Source organism: Plutella xylostella, chromosome Z (genome assembly GCF_932276165.1).
Source record: "Plutella xylostella chromosome Z, ilPluXylo3.1, whole genome shotgun sequence".
NCBI lineage: Eukaryota > Metazoa > Arthropoda > Insecta > Lepidoptera > Plutellidae > Plutella > Plutella xylostella.
In genome coordinates, this window is record NC_064012.1 from 15,904,074 (window position 1) to 15,931,712 (window position 27,639).

Genomic DNA, 27,639 nt, shown 5'->3' on the forward strand with positions numbered 1-27,639 from the left:
ACCTTTTCTTCTTCATATTTATGAAGTCAACTGATTTACGGTTAGCTGGGAACTTCACATTATTTGAACACAATATTATCACCAGCGACTAAAAGTTTAAAACACACTAGAAAACACAATATTTACAAGACAAGATCATAATTTTAACAATGCAAAAATGCTAGTGTGTTTTTGGCAAAAAATGCTTGTCACTAATGCTCTCTCTGATAGCAAGATTTCTATGTTGATGTGGAGGACTTGGATGCGTTTTCATAATCAATATTTTTGGTAATGATATCACAAAGGGAGGAAACTTGAATGATTAGGTATAAGTAATGTATGATGCAGACTTTCGTTTTAATTAATAAAGATAAAAATACTTTTGATAGTTGTAAAGATAACTAATGAACAATAGAAAAAATTAAAAATCTTCGCTGAGACAAAATCGCAGTATCGCTAAAGCAGCACATTTTTAAACAAAATAATAAAAAAGAAGAGGCACTTCTAGTAAACACCGCGCCGCGGTCACCGGGAGATTTGGGACTGAAGTAAGGAATGGATAGGGACGCCTGCCTTAAACAAAACCCATGCAAATTAATACTAATACATACATAGATTAAGCGATAGTGAGCTTAGGTAAAGCTTCTATCAGGATACCGAGCCAAAGGCCAAAAAGAAATCAACATCAAGAAAATGCGTGAGTGCTACAAACAATCCATATTTGAGAAGAATTCATTGAATACATAAACCTAGATTTGAATCTACGACCTCTTGGATGAGAGGACGAGATCTTATCTGTTACGCCACAACGGCTCTTGTATGTACGTATTCGAATTAATTTGCATAGCTTTGAATGTGTGTATGATCTATTGTTGGGCGATGATCATGTACTGGAGGATATAGGATAAGTAGGTACACATCCCATGGCACAGAATAGTGCTCAGTAGGTTAGTACAAATACATTAACAAAGCAGCAGAGAAGTGTTATACTTAGCATAATGTCTAGGCACGTAACGTTGTATTTTTCAACATGATTTCAATAAGAACCTTTGGTGTGTTAGTCGCGACACAGTAGTAGACATAATGAATCAACGAAATTGCAATGTACGCAGTCAAAAATAAACTATTAAATAATAAAAAAATATGATTTTATTGATGCTATATATATATATTTTTTTTTAATGTGGGGACATCTTCACACACGGCCATCCGACCCCAAGCTAGGCAGAGCCTGTGTTATGGGTATCGGATAGCTGATATATCTACACAAATACATAAATAGATATATATTAAATATAAATATCAACACCCAAGACCTGAGTACAAATATTTGTCTTTAAACAAATATCTGCCCCAGCCGGGAATTGAACCCGGGACTTTCGGCATAGCAGTCTGTGGCACTAACCACTACGCCATTCGATCGTCGAAAATATTGAAAATGGGTAGCTTCAAAAGGCACTCTCTAAGGTACACCTCTGTGGTACAGATATATTGGTTGAAATACTGACCCGGACTTGCTGGGGTCCTGCATCTCGTAGGACACGTTGAGGCCGCCCCAGGAGGCGCGCCCGGGCGCGTGCGGCGAGTGCGCCGGCTGCTCCATCGCCGCCTGGAAACCACAAGACTATGTGAGAACAGCTGTAAGGTAGCTGGTTACAACACCACCGACACATAAGCAATGAACTATGTATAAGCAGCGTCGCTCGCCTGTCAAACACCTGTCACATCCATATCTAAAAGTTACGTCAGATTTGACAAGCAAGTGACGCTGCTTAAGGATCGATTGTTAATTTTCGGTGGTGGTAACTCCAGAAGACACCACCGGTAGAGGGAGCGCTCTGACCAACTGCCGCTGCCAGGTCGTCGGTAGACGTTCATATTGTATTATTCATCTCTCTACCCTAAAGAAACGAAATTAGAAAGCAAGTAAGATTTGTCTGAAGTTTATAAGAATAAGAATAATATTTATTCAGATAACTTTTTATTTTAATGCTAAAGGTAGATGAAATACTGCTCTGAACTAGGAAATAACAGAGTTTTTCCTGTGTTTCAGATTAAAAAGTTACATAGAGAAACTTAAGCATCTCCATAATATTATCCATTACCCTACAGATAGCAGAGAAGATAGTTTGTTAGTTTTAGGTTAATCAACGGTCTAAATACGACAACTACCAACGAGTGCAGTCGGTGAGATTGACAAATGAAAGCGATTTGTTTCAATTGTCTCCGCGCGTGGTGCCCTGGCGACCCCCGGCTGGTGGAAAGTGAACGGATGTGAGCCCTCGACTCTGATGCGGCAAGTGAAACAAATTGGAGACAGTGGGGAATAGGGTCCCGACTCCCGGCTGACTGAAACTTCGTGGTGTGTGGCTCAATTGCAGCGTCTTTGACTGGACTTTGGATACCAAGTACGTTGTTATATCAATAATAATGAAGAGAACTTAACCCACTTATTATTGTTACATTAAAGACACAACATGTCAAAAATAACTTACATAAATATGGGTATTGGATTGACTTGTAGTTATAAAATTTATATTTCATTGGCAGAAGTTACCTATTTGATCTCGTTAAAAGTGGCTTACAATGATATAAGTTTAAGATTGTTGGTTATTGCCAAGTTGCACAAAGGAACTTTAAGCTAGTGTCGACATTAGATGTATGCCTGCCTTTTTTTGTCTGTATACTGTAAAATGCCATAGAATTTGTGTCGACATTACCTTAAAATTTATGCAACTTGCGTTAATCCTTTATTCAAACTTAATAGGTGTTATTTATAATAAGTATTCAGCAAAACCTTTGCTCACCATTTATATTTCCTGTCAGTTATACAGTAATCCAAGTTTCAACTGTAATATTTTACACCATATCACATCACATCTGCACGACACACTAGCACCAGAATTGTAGACTAATTTAGAAAATCAATAACTCAAATTGTTATCAAATATCACACGACTGTATCCACAAACTCATTAACTAACGCGATTCCAAACACTCAAATATTAGACAAAACACCACGTGAATCCGCGAGCAACCGTCGCAGGACTGTATCCCCGCAAGCAGCGCTGTGCAAATGTGACGTCGCTATCCACACTCTTATCAAGGGTACCCCTCGTGCAGCGATATTGAACCTTACTGGTAGGGACACACCGTCCTATCTCTGTGTCCTGCTCGCGAGGGGTTGGGGCTCGCAGGTAGGGATGCGCCGGCGCAGGTAGCGGCCGCGCTGGGTCCGGGGTGCGCTATGTTTGTGTAACATGTTGCGTGTTATTTTGACGCCGCCCAAACGTTTTCTGAGATGACTGATGTCTTAAGGTCATCCTTCGTCAAAACCGAGTCTCGTATGGTTGAGTCTATTTTCTAGGAATCTTTAAAAAGGCTATTTTAAATGGTTGATTGAGGTTTGTTCGTGTCTTGCTTGCGTGCAGCCGCGGTGTAAGTGGCCCTTTGTGGATAGGTGTTAGTCTCGACAGGGGATGACCGGCTGGTCAGCATCAATATGGGATATTATAATATATTGAACGTGTATTCGATACTATTTAACGGAGACACATGGAGCCCTCATTCTCCAGTACGGGGACCGGGCCGGCCACACAATGTGAAACACGTTTCTTTTCATACTACAAAGGGTAAAGTGTAATAAATAACGGTGGTATGACACCTTACCGGCTGTCTCCGTACCCTTATTTTTACCTCACATAAAATAGGGGTGTTATCATTTAAGGCGTTTGTTGTCTGTGGTGGTACTGATTTTCTTGGTTTCAAATTACCTCAACTTTCAATATTGTATTAAAATAAGTCAGCTGTTCAAAAGTTATTGAGGTCTACAGTGGTCGAAATATAATAGGCCCGTTTGGACAGCTCCAAAATATATGGGAGGACAGCTGGTGTCAAATCTAAATCATAAAAAATCTAAACAATAAGTAACTTTTAGTGCTTCAAAAGTTCTTTTTTCTTTCGGCCGTTATATAATACGCCAGAAATTGTGTCTTTTTATGTATTTCATCAAGTAAATCGAGAGTAAATAGCAAATTTGTGAAGCTGTCCAAACGGGCCTATTATATTTCGACGACTGTAAGACAGCTGCAGTCAAACCCATACATTTTATCTGATATTTGTTTCTTTTCAAGCAAAAAATGACTATTCACCAGGCATAAGCATCTCTCAATCAAACGTCACAGGACTCTTGCTACATTTTAAAAGTTCCTTACTCTTCTACTTTCCATTTCTCTATGAATATAAGTAATAAAATAGTTTAAAAAGGGGTAGTTACCTGTTTCTGTGCCTGGTGGAACATGTTGGCGGCGGAGTGGTCTCGCTGCTCGTTGGCCAGCGCCGCCAGCTGTCGCAAACAACACACGCATTAGCACCACACAACCACATCCATACACATTCACCTACTCGACCCTACTCTACGTGTATAAAGAGGTGCAAATTTTGATTTTAGGAAAGCAGTTGGCTTCGCATGTTCAAGGTTTATGGAGCAGCATCGTATCAGTGTTGGTATCGCTAGCTCGTAACTAAACATGCATTTTGTTAATGGCATAAATACTCCCGTATTGATTCAAAGCCCGCTCAAAAATATAAAACCTGCAAAGTGACTATGAAGAGGTAAGTAATGGCAAATTAAACATTTAGAAAAGTATTGTTATTTTTGGTCAGGCTTTTAAATACTTACTTGGATTGCGTCATGATTTGATGTTTGCTTTATATAATAGGATACATAAATGCTCAGCCTGAGTTTAAGCTAGCTCAGCTTAATAATTATACATTTTATTTTTGCTATAAAAGCACGTTCAGTTGACTACCTATTAGTTCAGCACAACGTAGGTACTGTTAATGTAGCAAAGCTAACTAGGAATGATAGTATACGTATTTACTTATTACTGCTTAAGCGTTAATGGTTTGTTGAATAAGTGGAGAATTGACTAATGTAAATATGAATATATTATAAAATATCATTATGAGCTGCAATATTTTAAATAAGGCTGAAGAAAATTCAGACCATGAATCGAATAAAAATATCAACTTAACCGATGTGTTTGCAATAGTAACCATAAGTATAGTTATTATGTTTCTGTAAAAGGTAAAAAGGAGGCAGGGATCCGGCTGACAATCTTCATATTCAGTTTATTCATTCAAATAATACTATGGTTTTCTTATAATCATACAACACAAACCCGCCACAACCACCGAACAAAATTGCAGTACTAAATTTAGCTTGTGACTGGACGATAGATGATTTACAAGACAACATCAACAGGACCCAGCCACCTCATCACCTCCTACTGACATGGCGAGCGCCTGACCCCGCCGCTCACCACCACTCAGCAAGCCCAGCTGTCTGCCACAGTGTATGAAACAACCATTTGTACATAAACAAAACACGCCCCTCATATAATAAACTGGTCACATTATACATTAACCTTCTTCTTGGAATGTCGACCACAAATGAACTACATCGCCAGTTATGTTGTGTTTTTGCGACCGTTCCTTCGCTGCATCTTATAGCAAATCAATAATAAATAGTTATCAAAAGTGCAGTTTCATTACGCAATGTTGTCCCTTAATTTATTCAAAGCTATTGCTGGCGTCTTAGCAGGATTAGTTTGCTATCAAAAGTGGAGTTTCATTACGCAATGTTGTATCTTGGACCCTTAATTTATTTAAAGCTACTGCTGGCGTCCTAGCAGGGTTAGTGTACAATGTGGCAGCACAGCGGGGGACGGGGGGACGCGGCGGGTCAGACGCCGGCCGCGGACGGCACCTGGTGCGCCAGATGCAGGCTCTGGCTGGTGGAGGGCAGCGGCACCGACACCAGCAGGCTGGCAGGCGGCTCCCGCTCCGGCAAGCCCTACGGACTCACGGGTTAGCACCAGCACACACGGGGCACAACAATCTAGTTATTGGGAACTAGGGTTTATGATGTTCACTGCACTGTGTTAGTGGACATCGAGCAGGATTGTTGTAAAGGATGTGGCCCCGCGTGTGTATGATGTAAGGGCGATAAGAGTCGTGACGGTATAGAACATTATGGAGTCGTGGCTTCATAGAACATCTACTTGGCGCTAGTTAAATGCAACTGTCGCAAGTAAATAATTCGTTATGTATGTAGTTGGTAGCAAGAGGTAAGAGGTTTTTGCGGTTTAGGTACCCGTACCTTAGTTTCTTCAGAAACGAAGCAGCTTTTTTCAGAAACCATTTTATTATTCCATAACCATTTTTTTATATTACTGAAATAACATAATCAACATTAATAGTTGATGATCGACACAAGCTATCTTGTCTATGAGTACATCGGAACCTGTGTTCTATAACGTCACGACTTTCTGCCCAATGCATGTAACAAAAATGATGATTATTATCTTTGTTTGATATTGAAAGTAAAGTAGGTGATGATGTTGCAATGTCTTTTTTATTGTCTTTAATATTTACTGATTAATGATCATCCATGAATAGGGGATCAAATGAATGGTAGACATGCAATATTTAAATCATTTCAACACCCTTATTTCATTTAAATCAAAATGTATTTACGAAATTAAGTATAACTCTGTAAAGAAGCAAAAAAACATGCTTTTTAATTGATAAAAACATAATAATGATCCATGCTTGAAAATGATAATGAGGAACTCAAAGCATGAATATGAAGCACGAATGAAACAAAAAAGCATATACGGAAGCAAATAAACTAAAAACTCAAAATGGGGGGTTTATAAAACTGAAAAGAAACCTAGAACAACTTAAACAACCGAATAGTAACAAGAAAAACAGAAAATAAGTGATAAGATGAGTGTCTACACTATGTGTGTTGTGTGTGATACCTGCGGGGTGTTGGGCGAGCGCAGGCTGGGCTGCCCCACGCCGCTGGGCCCGGGCATGGGGCTCGGCAGCTGCCTGCAACACACACACAGTACTCTCTTCATATACCATCATGTTATTATGTATACTTCTTCTTCTTTTTCACTGTTAAGCGTAGGCCTTTTCCAAACGATACGACTGAGCAACTTTCATTATGAGACCAACTCCGAAATGTAACAGAGAACAGACATCAAGGGCTGAATAGAGGCATCAAAATTATAAGTATTTATAGTGTTCAAGATAGAGTGTATTTATTGACCTGGGGCTGGGCGCGGCGGGCGAGTGCGCGGGCGGCGGCGGCGGGTTGGCGAAGTGCGGCGCCGGCGGGCCCTCCGACCCCTCCGTCTTGGCCTGACACAAACACACAACAATTTAATGTACAAGATTAACTTATTTATTGCTGTTGCACTGCCTTTAATTGGTGCATGAATAGAATAATCAACATAATATACATTGTCTGATTTTTTTCTGTTATTGAAGACTTGTACATTATACCGTCGCGTGTGAATGACAAAACTTGTGCAAGTCTTGTCACATACGCTTCAGTTTAGTTGCACTAGTCTTCAGTTCCGGTATACCGTATACCGTTCATACGGGTCAAATCCACTATTAAACAAAATTATTTCCGAGTCAAGTCACCTTAGGGTCAAACTACGTGTGTTGCCGGAATCAGATTTCCTGTACAGACTTCACAAGTGGTAGGTACAGTGTGTATTTATTGTTACCTTCTTGACGGTCTTGTCTGCGGGCTCGGGCTGGGGCTCGGGCGGCGGCAGCGCGGCGCTGTCCCACATGCTGGCCGCCGGCGCCGGCGAACTGCCCTGTGTACGAGACGGAATATTTAGTTGTAAACACTTTATTTGCATATATATGCAATATTATGTAAAAGTAACATATGTATAACAGTAAATGTACTACTATGAAATAAAAAATAACTTTTTATGGGTGTTTAAATTGAAATTCCGTTACAATAAGGCGTTTGACAGCCAACTGACAGCGTTTAGTATGTGTCTAAGTTTTGGTGGTAAGCCCTGAATTTACAAAATGAACTCCACTGCCACGTTTGTGTAGATTGCCACTCTAACCGGTCCTGTGCCACGCCTTCGACTTCGGATATCCACTAGGATACGAGGGCTACACCGAAATGATCGGGAATAGAATACTTAGGAATAAATTAGAGTGAAACCTTTTTGGTGTATCAAATGTAGTGTTTTTTCAAACATAATTCCATTTTCGAATTTTAAAAAAAGTAAAAAATAAAAGAGTATTGACCATTTGAATTTGACAAGTCGGTGTAAAAAATGGAGCTTACGCGGGAACATTTCCGTGCAATAATTTTTCACAACTTTCGTCGAGGTTTATCTCAAGAACAATGTCTCGCCGAGCTTGTTTCTATTTATAAACTTGAAGCACCAAGTAAAACGACTATATATCGTTGGTATTCTGAGTTTCGCCGTGGACGTTCCTCTCTTACCACAGTCCCTTCTACTGGTCGGCCAAAAACAGCGGTAACACAAGATAACATCGATGCTGTACGCCAGTTAATAAAAGAAGATAGACATGTGACATACGAGCAGATTCGGGCTTCTCTCAGCATTGGTATGACAGCCATTCAAACCATTTTACATGAAGAACTGGGTGTCAAGAAGTTAGTTTCGCGCTGGGTGCCCCACCGTTTGACCGAGGAACAAAAGTCGGCTCGTGTTAATTGGTGTCGATCTGCTCTGCAACGGTTCAATGGAGGCAGTTCAAATGCTGTCTACAATGTCGTCTCTGGTGATGAATCGTGGATTTATTCATATGAGCCCGAAAGAAAACATCAATCGGCAGTTTGGGTCTTCGAAGGTGAGGTCAAGCCAACAAAAGTTATTCGCTCACGCAGCGTGTCGAAAAAAATGGTCGCTTCGTTTGTACGAGGGCGATACCGAAATGATCGGGAATAGAAAAAAGTACAAAGATATCATAATATTATTTACTTTTATTGTTTTTCAAAGTAGTCTCCGTGACATTCAATGCACTTTTTCATTCGATTAAACCAATCATTGAAACAGTAATTCCAGTCTGAAGTGGATACTGTCAAAACAGCTGATTTGTAAGCTTCGACCGCCTCTTCTGGGCCGCTAAACCGTTGACCACGTAGCATATCTTTAATTCTTGGGAATGTAAAATAATCATTGGGGCTCAGATCAGGGCTATACGGAGGATGGTCCATCAACTCCACGTTTTCCATATTTAAAAACGTTCTTGTTTTGCGAGCGGTGTGAGAGCTTGCATTATCGTGGTGAAGGATTATACGACGATTCGGGTTAGTTTTACGAAGTTCTCTTACGACTTCCGGCAAACAAACTGTTGTGTACCAATCAGCAGTAACCGTCCTTTGTTCTTGTAATGGAATCGTAGCCACATGGCCAGTTTTCGATACAAACGAAGCGACCATTTTTTTCGACACGCTGCGTGAGCGAATAACTTTTGTTGGCTTGACCTCACCTTCGAAGACCCAAACTGCCGATTGATGTTTTCTTTCGGGCTCATATGAATAAATCCACGATTCATCACCAGAGACAATATTGTAGACAGCATTTGAACTGCCTCCATTGAACCGTTGCAGAGCAGATCGACACCAATTAACACGAGCCGACTTTTGTTCCTCGGTCAAACGGTGGGGCACCCAGCGCGAAACTAACTTCTTGACACCCAGTTCTTCATGTAAAATGGTTTGAATGGCTGTCATACCAATGCTGAGAGAAGCCCGAATCTGCTCGTATGTCACATGTCTATCTTCTTTTATTAACTGGCGTACAGCATCGATGTTATCTTGTGTTACCGCTGTTTTTGGCCGACCAGTAGAGGGGACTGTGGTAAGAGAGGAACGTCCACGGCGAAACTCAGAATACCAACGATATATAGTCGTTTTACTTGGTGCTTCAAGTTTATAAATAGAAACAAGCTCGGCGAGACATTGTTCTTGAGATAAACCTCGACGAAAGTTGTGAAAAATTATTGCACGGAAATGTTCCCGCGTAAGCTCCATTTTTTACACCGACTTGTCAAATTCAAATGGTCAATACTCTTTTATTTTTTACTTTTTTTAAAATTCGAAAATGGAATTATGTTTGAAAAAACACTACATTTGATACACCAAAAAGGTTTCACTCTAATTTATTCCTAAGTATTCTATTCCCGATCTTTTCGGTGTAGCCCTCGTATCTAAAACTGGCCATGTGGCTACGATTCCATTACAAGAACAAAGGACGGTTACTGCTGATTGGTACACAACAGTTTGTTTGCCGGAAGTCGTAAGAGAACTTCGTAAAACTAACCCGAATCGTCGTATAATCCTTCACCACGATAATGCAAGCTCTCATACCGCTCGCAAAACAAGAACGTTTTTAAATATGGAAAACGTGGAGTTGATGGACCATCCTCCGTATAGCCCTGATCTGAGCCCCAATGATTATTTTACATTCCCAAGAATTAAGATATGCTACGTGGTCAACGGTTTAGCGGCCCAGAAGAGGCGGTCGAAGCTTACAAATCAGCTGTTTTGACAGTATCCACTTCAGACTGGAATTACTGTTTCAATGATTGGTTTAATCGAATGAAAAAGTGCATTGAATGTCACGGAGACTACTTTGAAAAACAATAAAAGTAAATAATATTATGATATCTTTGTACTTTTTTCTATTCCCGATCATTTCGGTATCGCCCTCGTACTCGACTGTAATGCCAATGCCCGACTTTCCGCCCTGTTATGCCAATGCAGTGTTCTGACCTGGGCGTGGTGGTGCGGCTGGTAGTCGGCGGCGGCGGCGTGCGCGGCGGCCGCCTTGCGCTTCTTGGTCTGCTTGCCCTCCGCCTCCGTGTTCGTGATCACCGACTCCTGCTGGCCCTTGGGAGCTTGCACCACAGACGTGGCCGCGGAGCTGCTGTGGGAGGGAATTGGCAATGAATGCATTTAATTGTATGTATAATATGTGGGGATATGTCAAACACGGACAGCAGACATATCTACACATACATATTACCTAAAACCAAGACCCAAGTTCAATCTCTGGCAGGGCATATTGAATTTATAGATACACTACAGTTTTAAAACAAAGTTGCAATACTTCGAATTAAAAATACAAACACTTTATTCTGCATCTAAAAAAGGAACATAAGATGTGGGCAGCAACTTATTCTATTTCCATAAATGAAGCTGTAAGCTAGTAAAGTGTAGGTACTAACGTGTGCTGAGGCTGGGGCGGTGCGGGGGGCGCCGGGGGCGCGGGGGGCGCGGCGATGACCCCGCCCGCCTCCTTGCCGCTCGGGGACGCCGACGCTGACACCTTCGGAGTAGACCCGCCCGAGCCTGTGGGAGAAGTGTAGGTAGATGCATGTAGTAGGTGCACACACAATAAAAGCGGAATATGTGGCTGTGTTATGAGTAAAGATGCAGCATTCGTTGGATATTCAAATAGAACACAGAAGAATAAAATTATGGCTAATTTAAATAAACCCCCACTTCTATTTACTATTGTAAATAAGCTAGGCTTCATTAGCAATCGTGAAGCTTGCAGTCATTGAACAAAGGGAAAAGAAAAAAAACTGTAGAACATGTTTTTAAACGGCAATGTATTGCCACTCTGAGAGGGGTCAGGTTTCTTTGCCCCAGACTGTACATATCCTAAAGTGGTTATCCAAATAGGATCATCAAGGTTATTGGCACTGCACTTTGTTCCACAAACCGTTTAGATGAGACTGAGTAAACTTACTGGATACATCAGATTCTTTGTATGTACTACAGTCACTAGTAGTGGTAGATTCCCCGGACGAGCTAGAGTCACTGGAGTAGTAGCGGGAGCGGCGCAGCGGCCCGCCGCGGCCTGAGGGATCCATGGCACTGAGTACAGAGCCCCAGCACTCGACACCCACACAACCTTCACTCGTATTTTTATCTTCAGAAAAACAACCTGAACACTTTGTTTTTCTACGGATTCCCTTTTCGTGAAACAATGAAACGCTTGTGAAATGTGAGGGCCATTATACCTACGTTTTATAACATTTTGATATGCGTCACGGCTGTATAATGGCAAGCTTTCGCAATACGGATTATGTATAACCTCCAGCCAGAAAAAGAGTTTTTCATATGGAATACGTTATTTAGGTCAGTTATGTATATGTACCAGTCTGTGGCTTGTGGCATTCAAAAATTCGATCATTCCGATTTCAGCAATATTTGAGTGTGTTCATGTTCATGTTCAAGCTACATCTCTTTGATATGTGTACCAAATACTAGTGTGATATATGTAAGGACTGTATTAGTGTCTGATTTTAGATAATAGTGTATACATTAATATGTGGTAAAACTGTATTATCTTATCGTGTTTGGTGACAAACTCCCAAAGGATTGGTCAGTCAGATTAGCATCTGTCGCTCACTGCGCCGGACTTGTAAAACGTCTTCTTTCGTGCACTCCACTGCACTGTGGTCCTAAACTTAATAAACCAACGTGGCAACATTACCTTTAGGCTGCGTGCTGTTGTCTGCGCTGTGCTGCGGCGAAGGCGCGGGGGTGGAGCCCTTGCTGCCCGCGGAGTCGCCGGCCGTGGATGAGCGCCGCGACGGGGACTTGCGCCCCTTGTCTACACACGGGGAGACAGGTCAGCGAGGAGTGACGGTGGAGGGTTGAGGCTGGTTCTACAGTCACATTGGCATGGGTCACACTGACAGCGCCATGTTCACCGTGACTGTAGAACCAGCCTAAAACGCGCAATGGATTACTGAGTATGAAGGTTGAAATACAGATGCCTAGATTTTGGTATTTTGGCGGTGCATTTTATTAGAATGTGAATTATGTGCATAGTTTAAACTGCACATATTCTTGATGTATATAAATATACAACTAGAATGAACTTGAACTTTTAACTGTATTCAAAAATATCAGAAATTCTTTGCGCGTTATGAAAAACATAGGCACGTCACATTATTTTCAAAACTTATACATTAAAAGCTGCTCTCTCACTACGAACACTCGCAAAATCTAAAATAAGATTATGAGCCCTAATCACAATATCTGTACTGTAACATCAAACGCAAATGTTCATGGTGAGGAATCACCTTGAATTACTACCTACTAAATACCTACACCTATTTTGAACAAACATCTAAATATACCAACAACATAACAAGTACACTGGTCCTAATCCTACTCAATATGTGATAGTAACATGGGATGGCAGTATCTACACAAAGCATTCGTACTTCAGAATATAATAGAATTTCATTTATTGAACGTAAAATACTATTATTTGTTGACTGACAATATTATGAGTCTACGAGTACCATCATTTCACAAAGGCTCTGTCTTTGAGAAGTAATCAGTTTGAGGACAGACCGGATTTGAGGTTAGTAAAATAAGAATGTGAAATGAAGATGGTGCGCATGCCGTCAAATAGGAACATTTTACTATCCCATCTTAGCTATAATGTGCCTAGATGACTCGTGGTCCTACAGCGCGAATAGTTAGTGAACCAGGTTCCCTTAAGTTGGTACCACCCGCTTCAGTCAGCCGTCTACACTATTAGTGGTATGTTCATGTGTGGTTAATTGAGTAGAGTAGCATTAGGCACCGAGCAACTATCATTGTTAACATGCAACACAGCAACAATCCAAACTCAAATTAATGCAATTTGTCGCATTAACCTATACTTAAATGCAGTGTAAGTACTCAAGTGTTCATTGTCACAGATTTAAAGTAACCCAGCAGTAAAACACAACACACATGCAACTAGTCTAGAGGTAACGAACACTCCCAACAGCAACCAGTTCATTCCGATCACTATTAAAACGTACTACCTATCTACCTACACAGAGAAACTCAAACGACAGAATTTTTAGTCAGACCGGTGAAGGATTGGCCGAACTATGCGTGAAACTATGACAGTTCGTTGAGATAAAACAATGGATGCAAACAAAATTATGGCTAGTTATGTTATGATTATTAAATGGATTATGAGTTCGACAGACAACACCAAACTAAAGATCTTTGTAAATAAGTTAGCAACAACAAGTCAGCTTTAACTTTTGCACCGTCGTTTATTTGTGAAATTCGTTTATCTGGTAATTATGATGATGGATGATACTAACTTATGAACAGGCAAGAGGCGTGCAGCACTACGATCAAAGCATCGACGTCATAGCCCAATCAACGCCCTCTAGCCAGCAGAGCCGATAATGGTTGAAAATTACAGATGAAATAAATTAATTACACTAAACCCTCCCATGATGGAAAAACTTCAGTCTTCGGGGAGAGCTGAGTGCGTGAAACAAGTGCGAATGGATATGTGGCGGCGAGTATGGGCTATGAGGTCTTTGGCTAATGTTAATAACACACGTTTGTGGTGGTGTTCGATGGACTTGTGCTTCCGGACGGGCGTGGGCCCCTCGTGGCTGGTGTCTGCAGAGACCACACGGTTACAGCACAACTTACATGGCACATGGGGCGGCAGGCTCCAGGGGGCACGCTAGCTTCACTAAAGACGAAAGAACGAGAGCTCTCTTGCAATCGGTAAGCTTAATACGTTGGAGTCGTGTTTACTACAGAAGCTCTCCGAAACTTCGTTTATCGTAAGCTCGAGTGACCCCTGAGGCCGCATCAGCAAACACACGCACTGACGTCACACTGGAGCGGAGGATCAGCGGCGGCGCTGATTCTGCTATAAAATTACTGATGCACAGTTTTACAGCTGTTCTGTCTTAATTAAAACCCGAATTTAATGACGTCAGTGCCGTTTCGCCATTTCTGAATTATGAGCATAGTATGGCGAGTGAATTAATAGCAGTTAGTAATTAATACAAGTCGTAAGGATGTCATAAGGATTTTCAAATACGTAGTTCCATAATTATAGTCTTACTTAATTTCGATGGTTTGCACTGAGCACACTTATTCCACGTTCATCCGATCACAAACACTGCACTGGGGAGCGAGGGACTAGGCGCCAGGACAATATAATATTTTTATGCAATTTTCAGTTTCAATAATAAGATTGTGCATTTTGCTCACAAAATAAAAAGTGGGTAGTTTTAACATTTTACATAAAAGCTGCTCCTATACACATACAGCCTTTACAATAGCTGTTAGTACTTTCTATTTTTATTTAACCTGACCCGTTGCCTGTCCTGTCCAGCACATTACGCGAATTACTAATTCAAAGCGCCTCCCACTTACGTCGAAGTTCTGAACGACTGGTAATTGTGCGCTAAGCACCAGCTATTGCATTTGGCTGAATAATATAACAGCAAGTTTCATTCAACTGCTGTTTAGGGGATTGAATTTCTGATTTGTCCTTTTAGTTTGTGTGGGACCTAGTTTCGGATGACCCAGTTTCATTACGAATGCAATTTTTACTAGTAATAATACTACCGTGAATGCGGCGTCGTTGAAGCGCCATCATTTTGTTTAAGGCTCGGATTGGAATTAATAGGCTTTAAAATGTATTTAAAAAACCATAGGTACCTTATAATGAAATGCGTGTGAAGCGTGTTTCAAACTTCTAGCGCCGGCATTACGCGATTAAAGCTTTTTCAATGAAATACGAAATCGAAAGTTATAGCGACAATCATTGAGACGATTTCATACGATGCGTGGGTAGTGTTGGCAAGAGGACCCTTCAATGCACTCCAGCACAGCAGTGGCATCACAGGGTATAAAAAGTTGGTACTCTGCGCAATGAGCCTCACGGAAGGTACCTATTGTTTACACGTTTGTGGTACCAAAATCTCGGTGGCGAAATATAGAGTGTTTAGCATGGGATGATAACAGGTTGATCGAATAGTATAATCGTGATGGTAGGCAGTGAGGTACTCACCCATAGGCTGGCTCGCGGTGGCGGGCTTGGCGGCGGGCGCGGCCTTGCTCGCGCCGGCGCCCGAGTGCGGCTTGCGCCCCGCCTGGAACGAACCACCCACCAGGTTGTAGTACATCACGACCAGATACCTTCTTCAAACCGAGGAAATAGACTTATCGCTTCGATAGGAGCCCGAAGAATGCGAGCCGACAGGCCGAAACCGACCGGCGAGGATCGAATGGCACAAAACTGAAGCGTCATGTGAAAACTGAAACGCTACCTAATTACTTGTGAAATGTTTGTATCGAATTCACAACAAAGAGGCCGTGTTTACCGTGGATTTTGCCATCGTGGAACCTGGATGTATGAGACGTGGAAGAACACTAGTGGGCTATGGGTAGGTAATGATCTGCCCTGGCACTGGACGGTTATTATATTAAAAAGCAATAATGGCCGAGCGTCCTCCGCCGGCGCCGCAGGAGGCACTATAATGTAATTTAATGTATCAATTAGGTCAGTATAAAGACAATATCGACGTCATAAGTGGTTTACTTTTTCCACCAACCCTTGTTACTAGTTGTAACTTGGTTTACATTTAACGATCACTGAGTACAGCTGGGTACGGAATTACGGATACTTAGGTACAGTCGAGGGCAATGATACCTGACTACTCTTAGGTAGCATTCACACTTTGAGAAATTTTCTGGTTTCTTTGCCCAGACTGTAGGTACATACCTAAAATTAAAATTTTGGTGTATTAAATACAGGGTGTCGCAAAAGTGGTATGACAACTTTTCACCCGCATTGACACAGCACTAGGGTACAGCCGTAATAATAGCCGAGAATCGAACTCGGGTCAGCTTTACAAGATTTGTTATCATGAATTTCCTTACCTTGGACTTGCCGCTGCTGCTGGTGGGCGTTTGTCCGCCCGCCTTGGGCGACTCGCCGTCCTTCTCGCCGCTCGAGTCACTCGAGTGAGACTCGTGCGCGACGGGCTTGTAGGGCGGGATCGTCTTCACGTTTCCTCCTTTCTTCTGTCAGAGCATTGACCATCAATAAGCATCCAAAACGTAGCTATAGTTTGGCCAGCGAGTCATTGCAACGGTGAAATGAATTGTGATATGATAAGTGAGTGGTTTGGTGATGGTACATAAGTGATGAGGATGCATGGTGAGTCAATGGCCAGACTATAAGCTATTATGTGTACACAATACATACCTAGTACAATTTATCTAACTTGTATTAAATACAAGGAGTAATTTTAAATGCTGTAGCATAAGTTTAAAGTTGCCCCTAAGGAGAGCATATTTTTATCATCTTTTGCCTTAATCCATATGCTATCAATATAACCCATAGTTCTATTCAATAGATATGATAAATATAATTACGAAATAAATTTTATACCTATACATTAACGTTTCTTTAGTATAATAACAAAATGTAATATAAACTGATTAATCTGATATGTTATCCATAACATATCATATTTGTTAAACAAAACATGAGTTATTTATTTATCGAGTAAGTACCTAGTAAGTAGATACTCGTAATAATCGCTGTATCGACAACATACCCAGGTCGGGGCGGAAATACTACAATTTCTAAACATGTTTACTGAACTTGGATTATAATTTATTAATTCTTCGAAAATGCTGAAGTTTCAGTAAATTTTGTCACAGCCAAAGTTTGAGCTTGGCAACTTCAGAAACTTTTTCAATTAACTTTACAATACAATTTGCTGGAACTGGGCTAAATGCCCTACAACAAACACTAAACATCAACTTTTTCTTTGTTAAACAATTTAATAAGCAACTTTTTAATTCGTCAACCATATTAAGAGTTCAGTAAACCTTTTTTAAATACGTTTTTATTACGGAATTCACTTCAAAGGCTGCTCTTGCTTGGAGAAATATTCAGGAGTGTTTCTGCGACAACCACAACTCTATATCGCTGCACTAAACATAAACATGTCAGTCGCATGACAGCACTCCGCAACTGCTATTTCATCAAACTAGAGTCGCCCTCATGCCGCACACTCTCAACAGCTGGCTCCTTCACAAGTGCACAGTGCACACCCTTTACATATCTGAAAGCTCCCACATAATCCCCCAACCACAGCAGATGAAGAGTTAGCACCGTGTCGGAAGAAGACTTAACACTCCTGCAGATGAAGAGTGAACACCCCGACAGATGAAGGGTTAACCCCGGATGAAGGCGCGACTAACCAGCTTGCTGTAGTGGTGCTGGCAGTAGCCGCAGTACTTGACGTTGTCCAGGTAGTTGCCCGCCTCCTCGCACAGCAGGCCCAGGCTCTGCGCGCACGTCACGTGGAACTGTTGCCGGCAACCTGGCGGCAACATTCATATTTACAACTACACTCACCAACAATGAAAAAGTTCCATATTCATGGAACATCACTAGCAGGTGGAACTTTTTCATTGTGAGTGTTCTTACCTCAAAATATAAAATAGTATGGGGTACATAATTATTTATTTAATCCTTTATTGCACAAATATAAAAATAAGTGTACAAAGGGTAATGCTATAAGCATTTTCTACCAGTCAACCCACAGGAGGTGCAAGAAAATTAATATAAACTTTCAAGATGATTGGATGTTGAAAGCCTGTCCTACAGCATCGCTACCACTCGTAAAAAATCTAATTGTTTCTTGTAGTGTAGATTACTTACCTAGTAGATAATAATTTCACAAAGTGGCCAGTCACTGAGGGAGTATTACGTGAAATCATAATTTACAGAAGAGGATCTCCAGTCCAACAGTGAAATGGTCTGGTCTAAAGATAAGCAGATGGAAGTAAAGCAAGTGTAGTACGTACCAGATTTATTGCACTGCATGCATGCTCCAGCCGACGCGCGGTGAGTCTTGCCCAAATCTTGGCAAATGTAACAAGTCTGCAACAATACACACATTATTACTAACTTTGTCTCGTCAGCTGCCACTACACGGGTTGATTATCGACAGGTCGATAATTTTAGATTTATGCCACCGGATACGCGTTCCACCACAGCGCCGTATTTATGGCGTATTTTAACGTTATTTAGTTACGTTTATCTACGTCGATAACGAACCCATGTAGCAGCAGCTCTGCTGGTGTCAATGTTTAAATGAGTGCACACATAGGCGTAAACTGCGTAAAGTTTGACAAAGTACATAAGTGTAATCTACTAATGAAGCTGAGTAGTACCTTGCTGTACCGCTCCGCTGGTATCAGCCGCAGCACGATGGGCTCCATGGAGGTGACATTCCCGAAGCGCACCTCGGGGATGTAGAGCGCGCACACCACGTGCGCCCAGCCGCCCGAGTCCGCTCGCTTCAGCGCGCCCGACTTGGACGGGCACAGCTCGCATCGCTGCCGACAACATCAACTATACTCTCAGAACCCGGGAAGAGGGGCCGAGACATTATCCTTCGCTGAGCACCCGTGCATTGGTCGAGGAGCGGCCGTGGGTACTGTCTCGCCTCTCTACTGGGTAGGTTAGGGATTAGGTAGGTATGACTGATGAAATATCAAGACGTAAGCGGGGTTACACTATGACTAGGCCATGGTTGGCCTAGGCTGGCTATCGTTGACTGAGATTTGAGGTAGAATTACACAGTGCAAAAAGGATTTGAACAGTCATTCTTATCATGCTACTTGCATCGTGTAAATCGTGCTTCAGGGAGAGGATCAGAAATACAAAAATAGTAATATAAATGCTGTGTTTGCTGTTTCTTATCATATATGTATAATGGTAGGCTGAAAATATGCCTGTGGCTACAGATAAGTTTACATTATTAAATAGTAATTTTGTAGATGAACAGTAACTCACCACCTTCCCCTTGGTGTCAGGACTCTCGCACTTGCGGCAGAACCACGGCCCCGTCGGCACCGTCACTATCCCGTAGCACGCTGCAACAACCAACCCATTACATGTGTGCACCAGCCACAGCCTCAGAAGCAATGAAAAAGTTCCAGCAACATATTGAGCAGATGGAGTTTGATCATTCTTCTCACATGTTGTTGAATATTGAATGAATAAAGTTACCTTGATGTACAGCTACAGTGCAGCCGGTGCCGTCGCAGTACACCAGAGGGTTGTCGGGCCAGCCTCGCTCGTCAGAGCACACGCAGCATCCTCCTACCATCTCCTTCATGTCGACACCAACATTATAACACTAAACCCTGCAACACAGACTGTGTCAGCATCTGCCTCCTCGCACAACATATTCCACAACATGATGAGATGGATGCCAGCAATGTTATGGGAAGGATGCAACATTCACTTTGGTTACTCATCAAATGGTATCATCATTTTTACAATGGCCATTATTGCCTTCACAGTTTTGTATATAATTGATAAGTAGGAACAGCATAAATACCATTTATGTGGAAACAAAGTAATTGAATACTAGTTACAATGAATTGAAATTGAACCATATGGATGTAATGGTGACATGCAACCAAACTACCATCTGACTAAACAACAAATCTGAACCACTACAAGTTCACACAACACAAGTAACGGAGCCAGGGAAAGTGTTTATTCAATTATACTTTAATGAAAACTTACTTTTTATTTCAATATTATGCAAAAAGACTGTATTTTAATATGGTATATAATATGTCTGGAGTGTGACTAAATTAAATACCAGATTGCATATATCACAGAAAGTGTGCAAATAGTTTGCATGGTGAAGTAGGAAATGATTTGGAGCTCCGAGCTGATGCAAATGCTAGTGTATATCCGACTTGGGTACCTATGCATGCATGTACAATTTTACTATTGGAGTTTTCATAAATAAAGCCAAATTACATTAATTTTCATTCTTTATAATCATAGTACTTATGAATTTTTGTATAAGATATTAAAATTGGTACAAATAACAAATTTTGATTCTTTATCCATCAAAATGTTGAAATTCATGTTTGGCAACAACTTATAAACCTTTAAATTTCTATGAACACGGGGGTTTGGCAATCTATTTTAAAAATGCTTATATGTATAGTCTGCTGAAGTAGGTGGAGTCTTCAAAGTCACCATAATGACCCCAAAATGACCCAATATGTTCATAAAATGGAAACTCAGCATAAAGAGACATATTTATTAGATTATGGTGTTGGAGCACTTGGAGGAGTGCATTAAGAGTAAAATCTTTTGTTTTAAACCAGAGATAGTACTTATTTGCAAGCATCTACCATCGCCGATTCCAGTGAGATTGTGCGCATCAACGACTGAGATGTCCTTTTATAGATTGTATAGGTAATAGAGGTGTAGCTTCCTATGAATACATGATAAGACTGATGTGATAAACACTGGTCACTGTGCAGCTGCAGCGAGCTGGGACCTGGCGCAAGGCACTCAGCTGGGAGCTCCGCGGGTGGAGGAGCCCGCACTACTATGAACGGACAATAGCTGATCAACAAAGATGAGGATGATTCTATATTCCCATCTAATACTTTCAAATATTTACCGAATAAAACAAATACCCGACCATTGTTGGGGAAACGGGAAATCCGGGTGCAACACTTTCATTAATTCATATTTATAAACTTATCACCTCACCTGCTGCTTGGCATTAATGGAAAATGAAGTCTAAAACACACTAATGGCGAATATCATGAATGAATTTATACACAAAACTATTCACTATTCATAATCCCCTGATTATATCTAACTTCTACAAATAGACACAACTAAAATAAAATCAACCCCCCGTTTTATCACTAATCATCGCTAAACGCAAGCCATCAAGCCATGGCCATGTTGTTTTTAAAATATCTTTAAGTTGGTGCCTCTAATCCTCTATAAAAAAGAGCCATAGACAAAGTCATTGTCTATGAACTTCATTCCGAGAAGTTGGTATCATAGAACCCGACAACGCTAACTTTGCAATTTACTACTTAGCAAGTACCAGAAAAAGATTGTCCCAGAGCGATAGCTGAGTCCAGATTTGGTAGGTTCCTTGATACAGATGCAAGTCCATTTGTTCATCTTGAGTTTAGTATGCAAATGATCGAGCGAGAATGTGGAGAGTTGTCCGAGACAAAAACCTCTCGTAGAGGGTATGGAGCAGGCTTAAATATGCGCCATCTGTGATTTAGTTAGTTTTTTTTTTAATAAGTGTATCGACGACAAGGACTTTGTATATATAGCAGGACTGAGTACTCGGAACCCAAAAGCGAGCCGAGCAGGAGGGGTAGTAAAGAGGCCGTTTGTCCCTTTCTAATAAGGTGACCACGAAATTTGTGTTACGTGGGACTTTGGGGACTTGTTGTAATAATATAATTATTACAGTCATCAAAAATTCGGACCCAAAAAAAAATATTTTTGCTTTATAGGTGGACAATTTATGGATGATTCTACTAAACAATCGCTACCGTAGGTCGACAAAATCTTAGTCACTCTTCGGAGTTGCATATATCGGAGATATACAGGGTGTTACAAAATTGATATACTAAGCCGAAACGTACATGTGCAGCATGTTATATCTAAGCCCGAAACTGAAATCAGAATTGGAAATTAGCGAAAAAAAATTTTTTTTTCCATAGTAAAAAGTCACGTGACCAACAAAGTTTCTATGGAAAATGTTTTTTTTTTTCGCGAATTTTTAAATTCTGATTTCAGTTTCGGGCTTAGATATAACATGCTACACATGTAGCTTTCGGCTTAGTATACCCTTTTTGCAACACCCTGTATATCTTCGGGATGCTGTCTATGACAAATGAAATTATTTTGTGATTATCAAGGACGGCGATAGTTTATATCCCATCCCACGGGGAAAGACATCTGACAGAACCCTTATTACATTCGAATAAGGCTAGTTTTTGTTTGTATTTATATATTGACTTTGACTTATCAAATGTCTTTCCCCGTGGAATGGGATATAGAAGATTATGACAAATTCAAATAAAAGACACTGTATTTATTGAATTTATTTTTATTATTACTAAACATGGCTATACAATATTGTTTTATACAATTCTGCCGGAGGCCAATCTTACTGCCTAAATTCTTTAAGGAATTAGATTTCCCATTATGGAATAAGTATGTTAAAATTTAAATATGAATTAGCTAATGCCTTCATAACTGGAACTCATGTGTGGTTCTTCATTACATTGAACTGGATGATGATGATCTATTGTGACACCGGAACAACATCTGGATGGCTGGCCATATTTTTTTCTTATCTTCATTCTGGGGAAATCTGACAAAGAAATAAAATATATAATTAGTCATGGCACATTGAAAGACAGACGGGCAGACAGTGGAAGCTAGGTAATAGGGTTCCGTTGGCACCCTTTGGGTATGGAACCCTAATAACATGGTCGCATCCGGATCAATAGTTTCGGAGATATGCGTGGACAATCGAATAAAATTTTGTTATTTTGTGTGGTAGCTCGTAGCCCCAATAGAATGTCATACCGCATGGTTACCCTATTTGTTATAAATAATGTTATAATACAAAGTCCTTGATCGACGATGATCGACGACAAAAAATCTGCCATTGCCAATTTCGACCTTTTATTTTCTACTTCGCTTTGTACCAAGCATGGAAGTAATCGTAGTACTTATTACTTCCATGGTACCAAGCTTTCTATAAATACAAGGAAGCTCTAAGTTTAGAGTCAGTTCATCATAAATCATACTAGATTCAGTAGCTACTGGTAATTATTTTCTAGCCACAAGCTTTCTATAAAAATAAAGGATTAAAAAAAACTACCTACTTTTATTGGCCAAGCTCTAAGTTTAGAGTCAGTTCATCATATAGAATCAGTAGCTACTGGCAAGGCTACTGTTAACTATTTTCTAGCCACTTTTCAAGACGAAAAAAATACTCGATCTACATCAACATCTACTTTTCTACTATAGAAGTTGGCAACACTGCGTCGGAGCGAAGACTTGTCTGTAAACAAAACAAATCACAAAAGGATAACATAGTTAACTGAAATAATAATACCCCCATGCTTTTGCATTTATCGATTGCTGCGAGCCGACACGACGCTACCCCCCCGCGCACCTCACCCCATTTATCAATCTACCTTCAATAATATCCAATATCTATAGTTTCTTTGTTCCGGCATTTCAACCCAGTTCCAAACAAAATACTGCAATGACTTCAAGAACTATAGAAGAAGAAGGTGCAGGGGCTGAGGAAGTTATTCCTGAACAGGTCTTAGACAAGGCTCCAGGAATGGCTGAAGAGGCTCCAAAAGGGGCCCCTGACGTGCCCCCGGAAGGCGCACACGCTCCCGCCGCACCAGATGACATTCCTCAAGAAGGTGCTCAAGCCCCCGCTGCACCTGCTGACATGCCTCAAGAAGGCGCTCATGCGCTCGCTGCACCTCATGACATGCCTCAAGAAGGAGCTCAAGCCCCTGCTGCTACTGCTGACATGCCTGAAGAAGACGCTCAAGCCCCCGTTACAACCCCAGACATGCCTAAAGAAGGTGCTCAAGCCCCCTCTGTCCCAGCTGAGATCCCCCCAGAGGGCGCTCAGGCCCCCGCTGCACCTGCTGACATGCCTCAAGAAGGAGCTCAAGCACCCGCAGCACCCCCTGACATGCCCAAAGAAGGCGCTGAAGCCCCTGCTACTCCTGCTGACATGCCTGAAGAAGGCGCTCAAGCCCCTACTGCTCCTGCTGATATTCCCCCAGAAGGCGCTCAAGCCCCGGCTGCCTCTGCCGATGTCCCCCCAGAGGGCGCCCAAGCGCCGGCTGCTCCTGCCAAAATACTACCAGAAGCTGCCCAAGCACCTGCGCAACCTGGTGAGTTGATAATATCCTTACAGAAATTATTTATTTATTAATCCTAATACTGTGTATTATAGGGTGTCGGAAGGCATAAAGCGGTTTTTCTTAAAAATAAATTTATTAGGTACTAGCTGTTCCCGCGAGCTTCGCTTTGCCTTAAAAAGTTTTCCCGTGGGAATTCCGGGATAAAAAGTAGCCTATGCCTTCTTTCTCAGGGTCTAGACCATATGTATACCAAATTTCATTCAAATCCGTTCAATAGTTTTGGCGTGAAAGAGTAACAGACAGACAGACACAGTTACTTTCGCATTTATAATATTAGTTAGGATTTATTTTTCTTTTTTCAGACAGTTTTAATGGCAGGATATTAATTGAACTTTATCATTTGTTTTCAGAAAATGTTGTAGTGACAAAAACAATGAGAGAATTTCCTGTTACATCTGAGCACTATGTGCAAGTGACGCACATCAACCACCCACACAGCTTCTTCGTGAGGCTGCCGGGGCAGGAGGAGCTGCTGGCCGCATTGTCTGCGCCCGGAGAGCCCCTGGAGGGCGAGGTGCAGCCCGGGGCGCAGGTTGTCGTCTACTCACCACAGGCTAACACTACAGTGAGGGGAAAGGTATATCTTGTAGACACAGAAAAAGAGACGTGTGACATCTACGCCAGGGATTATGGGTTCACTGAAAACAATGTACCAATAAAGAGTTTATATAAATCTCCCCAAGCGACAACTCCCTCATTGGCCAAGATGTGTCAACTGGCTCACTGCCAGCCGATCGGCGACTACTGGAGCGATAAATCCATTGAAGCTATGAAGTATTATTTGGGAAAAGAACGGACCAAAATAGTAGTTCAGGCACACTGGCGTGACATCCTGCTGGTGGACCTGTACAACAACATGTGCCCCGACGACGTGGCCACCATGATGGCCCTCACCGGGTACACCACATTGGGTGCACTTCATAGAACTCTCTTTGTGCAACCTTTCCCCATTCCCAATATGAGGTGCTTCAAATTCCGTGAGCTGGAGCCGGGCACCAAGCTGCACGTGAGGACCCTGACCGGCAGGACACTGCGCTCGTTCTACGTGGCTGAAGTGAGTGACTACGACAAGTACGTGGAGGAGCACGAGAAGTTCCACTCGGCGGTGCTCACGGCCGCGGCCGCGCTGCCCGCCGCCGACATGCAGAAGGGGGAGCCCGTCAGCGTGTACACCAACGACCAATCCAAATATGAGCGCGCTGTCATTACTCAGGTAAACTATCCAGTGGGAAGACCTTTCGTATGGTTCGTGGACGCCGGCGGGCAGGCGGAGGCGCGCCGCGAGGACCTGAAGGTGCTGCCGGACCAGTGGCTGGAGCGGCCGGCGGCGGCGCTGTACTGCGCGCTGCCGCGGGACAAGGCCAAAGACCCCGCGCTGCAGGAGCTGCTGCAGCCCGGCCGCCAGTTCCACATCACCATCAAATCACTGGGCAAATTACTTGAAGAGCCAAATATTGTAAGCATTGATGAAGTAGTTGAAGTACTTGAAGAGCCAAATATTGTAAGCATTGATGAAGTAGTTGAAGTACTTGAAGAGCCAAATATTGTAAGCATTGATGAAGAAGTTGAAGTACTTGAAGAGCCAAATATTGTAAGCATTGATGAAGAAGTTGAAGTACTTGAAGAGCCAAATATTGTAAGCATTGATGAAGAAGTTGAAGTGCTTGAAGAGCCAAATATTGTAAGCATTGATGAAGTAGTTGAAGTGCTTGAAGAGCCAAATATTGTAAGCATTGATGAAGTGCTTGAAGAGCCAAATATTGTAAGCATTGATGAAGTAGTTGAAGTAAAACCATAAACATAACTTGTAAAAAGCCAAGTTCGCAACTAAACTTTAAAGAGATGTGAGAAAAATCTTGTATATCTTAAATGAATTGATTGCGAGACTTGGCTCTTTAAGGCTGCGTCCACGACTAATAAATATGAAGTTGAACACAACATCTGTGCGGGCCGCACCGCTTGCTGGCGTCGTGGACGCGGCCTTACAAGTTATGTTTTTAAGGGTGAGGCATGTGTGAGACCGAAATTAGGCGTTTCACACACAACCACTAGTTATTGTATGACACACCCTAATGCCATCTTATTTAATTTTGTAAGTAGATATGTAATCCAAGTTTTTTTACCATGTATCATGATTATCATGATTTTTACACTATTTTAGGTAAGTAAGTACCTATAGGTATTTTAGTTGATTTGTACGGTACGAAATTATAAAACTGATAAATTAGACTGCAGGGTTAGGACAGGGAACCGATTTGATAAAACATATATATTGGTAACAGGGAGGTAGAATATGAAATTGTAACACTGGAGCATCCAGAAATATTATTTCTATTTAATAGAAAACATGTTTTACGGTCGATGTAGCTGAGAGGCTGAGAGAAACGTTCGTGTTTAACTTATATGTGTATAACACACATTATTATCATAGGTATACCTTTTATAACCATTATTTAAACTATTTTAAATGTAGGTAAAGTAAACCCAGGATAAGTTGCATAAGATATATAAACTGGTCACGCTGAAAAATACAAAGAGTAATGACGTTGTATCACCGATATCCTTCACTGTGCCAGTCTATCTTGTACAGTCAGCTGCATAAGTAGCTGTACACTTTTGTACGTTGTCAAACTCACAAACTGCCTATTACAACATTGACAGTTTGTTTTGTAGCTAATTTGATAAGGAACAAAAGTGTATAGCTACTTATGCAGCTAACCGTACATTGACTTATTTTTGTTTTACTACATTATGTGATAAATGTACAACTCGCGAGCTTCTCGTTAGAGAAGTATTTATGTTCCTAGGCGGAGATGTACTACACATGTATAATCTTATTTTACGAATTGATAGGTATTTACATGATGCATTTATTATTATTGCATGCAACAATGTATCGTACGATTTAAAAAAAGTGTAATACCTATCTAGAAATCTCAGAATAAATGCCTGACAAAATCATCATAAATTTGTTCTCACTTTACCATATTATCGTACGCCCTGCGACATGAGGAGTTATGTAAGCAGAACATATAATAACATTTTACTTTAGTAATTAGTCATAAATCACACAAATAGCAAAACGCACAATGAACATACTTACTTAAGTATCAACTAGGAACAATGAACAATAGGAGGTCTTATTGCTAAGAACGATCTCTTACAGCCAA

At 41.3% G+C, this 27,639-nt stretch overlaps 2 protein-coding genes across 9 annotated transcripts in view; one reads left to right on the forward strand and one right to left on the reverse strand.

Annotated features, from left to right (window-relative positions):
- The window catches only part of LOC105391497 (protein AF-10), a 30,208-nt gene extending 8,753 nt beyond the window's left edge, over positions 1–21,455 (reverse strand). For 4 of the 8 annotated variants that reach the window (XM_048632450.1, XM_048632449.1, XM_048632447.1 and 1 more), the window contains exons 1-17: positions 21,145–21,455; positions 19,719–19,855; positions 19,503–19,582; positions 18,878–19,042; positions 18,509–18,584; positions 17,900–18,021; positions 16,565–16,708; positions 15,693–15,774; positions 12,348–12,467; positions 11,071–11,194; positions 10,616–10,769; positions 7,569–7,664; positions 7,103–7,194; positions 6,807–6,879; positions 5,750–5,836; positions 4,256–4,324; positions 1,488–1,588 (exon numbers count right to left, since the gene is read on the reverse strand). In XM_048632450.1, coding sequence (XP_048488407.1) covers positions 1,488–1,588; positions 4,256–4,324; positions 5,750–5,836; positions 6,807–6,879; positions 7,103–7,194; positions 7,569–7,664; positions 10,616–10,769; positions 11,071–11,194; positions 12,348–12,467; positions 15,693–15,774; positions 16,565–16,708; positions 17,900–18,021; positions 18,509–18,584; positions 18,878–19,042; positions 19,503–19,582; positions 19,719–19,827 — 1,694 coding nt within the window. In that variant the 5' untranslated portion in view covers positions 19,828–19,855; positions 21,145–21,455. The remainder of the gene's footprint in view (positions 1–1,487; positions 1,589–4,255; positions 4,325–5,749; positions 5,837–6,806; positions 6,880–7,102; positions 7,195–7,568; positions 7,665–10,615; positions 10,770–11,070; positions 11,195–12,347; positions 12,468–15,692; positions 15,775–16,564; positions 16,709–17,899; positions 18,022–18,508; positions 18,585–18,877; positions 19,043–19,502; positions 19,583–19,718; positions 19,856–21,144) is intronic. The other 4 variants (XM_048632445.1, XM_048632446.1, XM_048632448.1 and 1 more) reach the window with 4 other exon arrangements.
- A 2,088-nt stretch (positions 21,456–23,543) lies between these two features.
- Positions 23,544–27,430, forward strand: LOC105391486. The gene is made up of 2 exons (XM_011562966.3): positions 23,544–24,439; positions 24,820–27,430. Exons 1-2 carry the CDS (start codon positions 23,785–23,787, stop codon positions 26,265–26,267), a joined length of 2,103 nt encoding a protein of 700 aa, XP_011561268.3. The 5' UTR covers positions 23,544–23,784; the 3' UTR covers positions 26,268–27,430.
- Positions 27,431–27,639: the final 209 nt, after the last annotated feature.

Excerpts from the sequence above, each read along its gene's own strand:
- LOC105391486 (XM_011562966.3), top strand. The coding sequence starts at position 23,785 with ATGACTTCAAGAACTATAGAAGAAGAAGGTGCAGGGGCTGAGGAAGTT. Across the intron at positions 24,440-24,819 it reads CCAAGCACCTGCGCAACCTG|AAAATGTTGTAGTGACAAAA; the intron begins GTGAGTTGATAA and ends ATTTGTTTTCAG.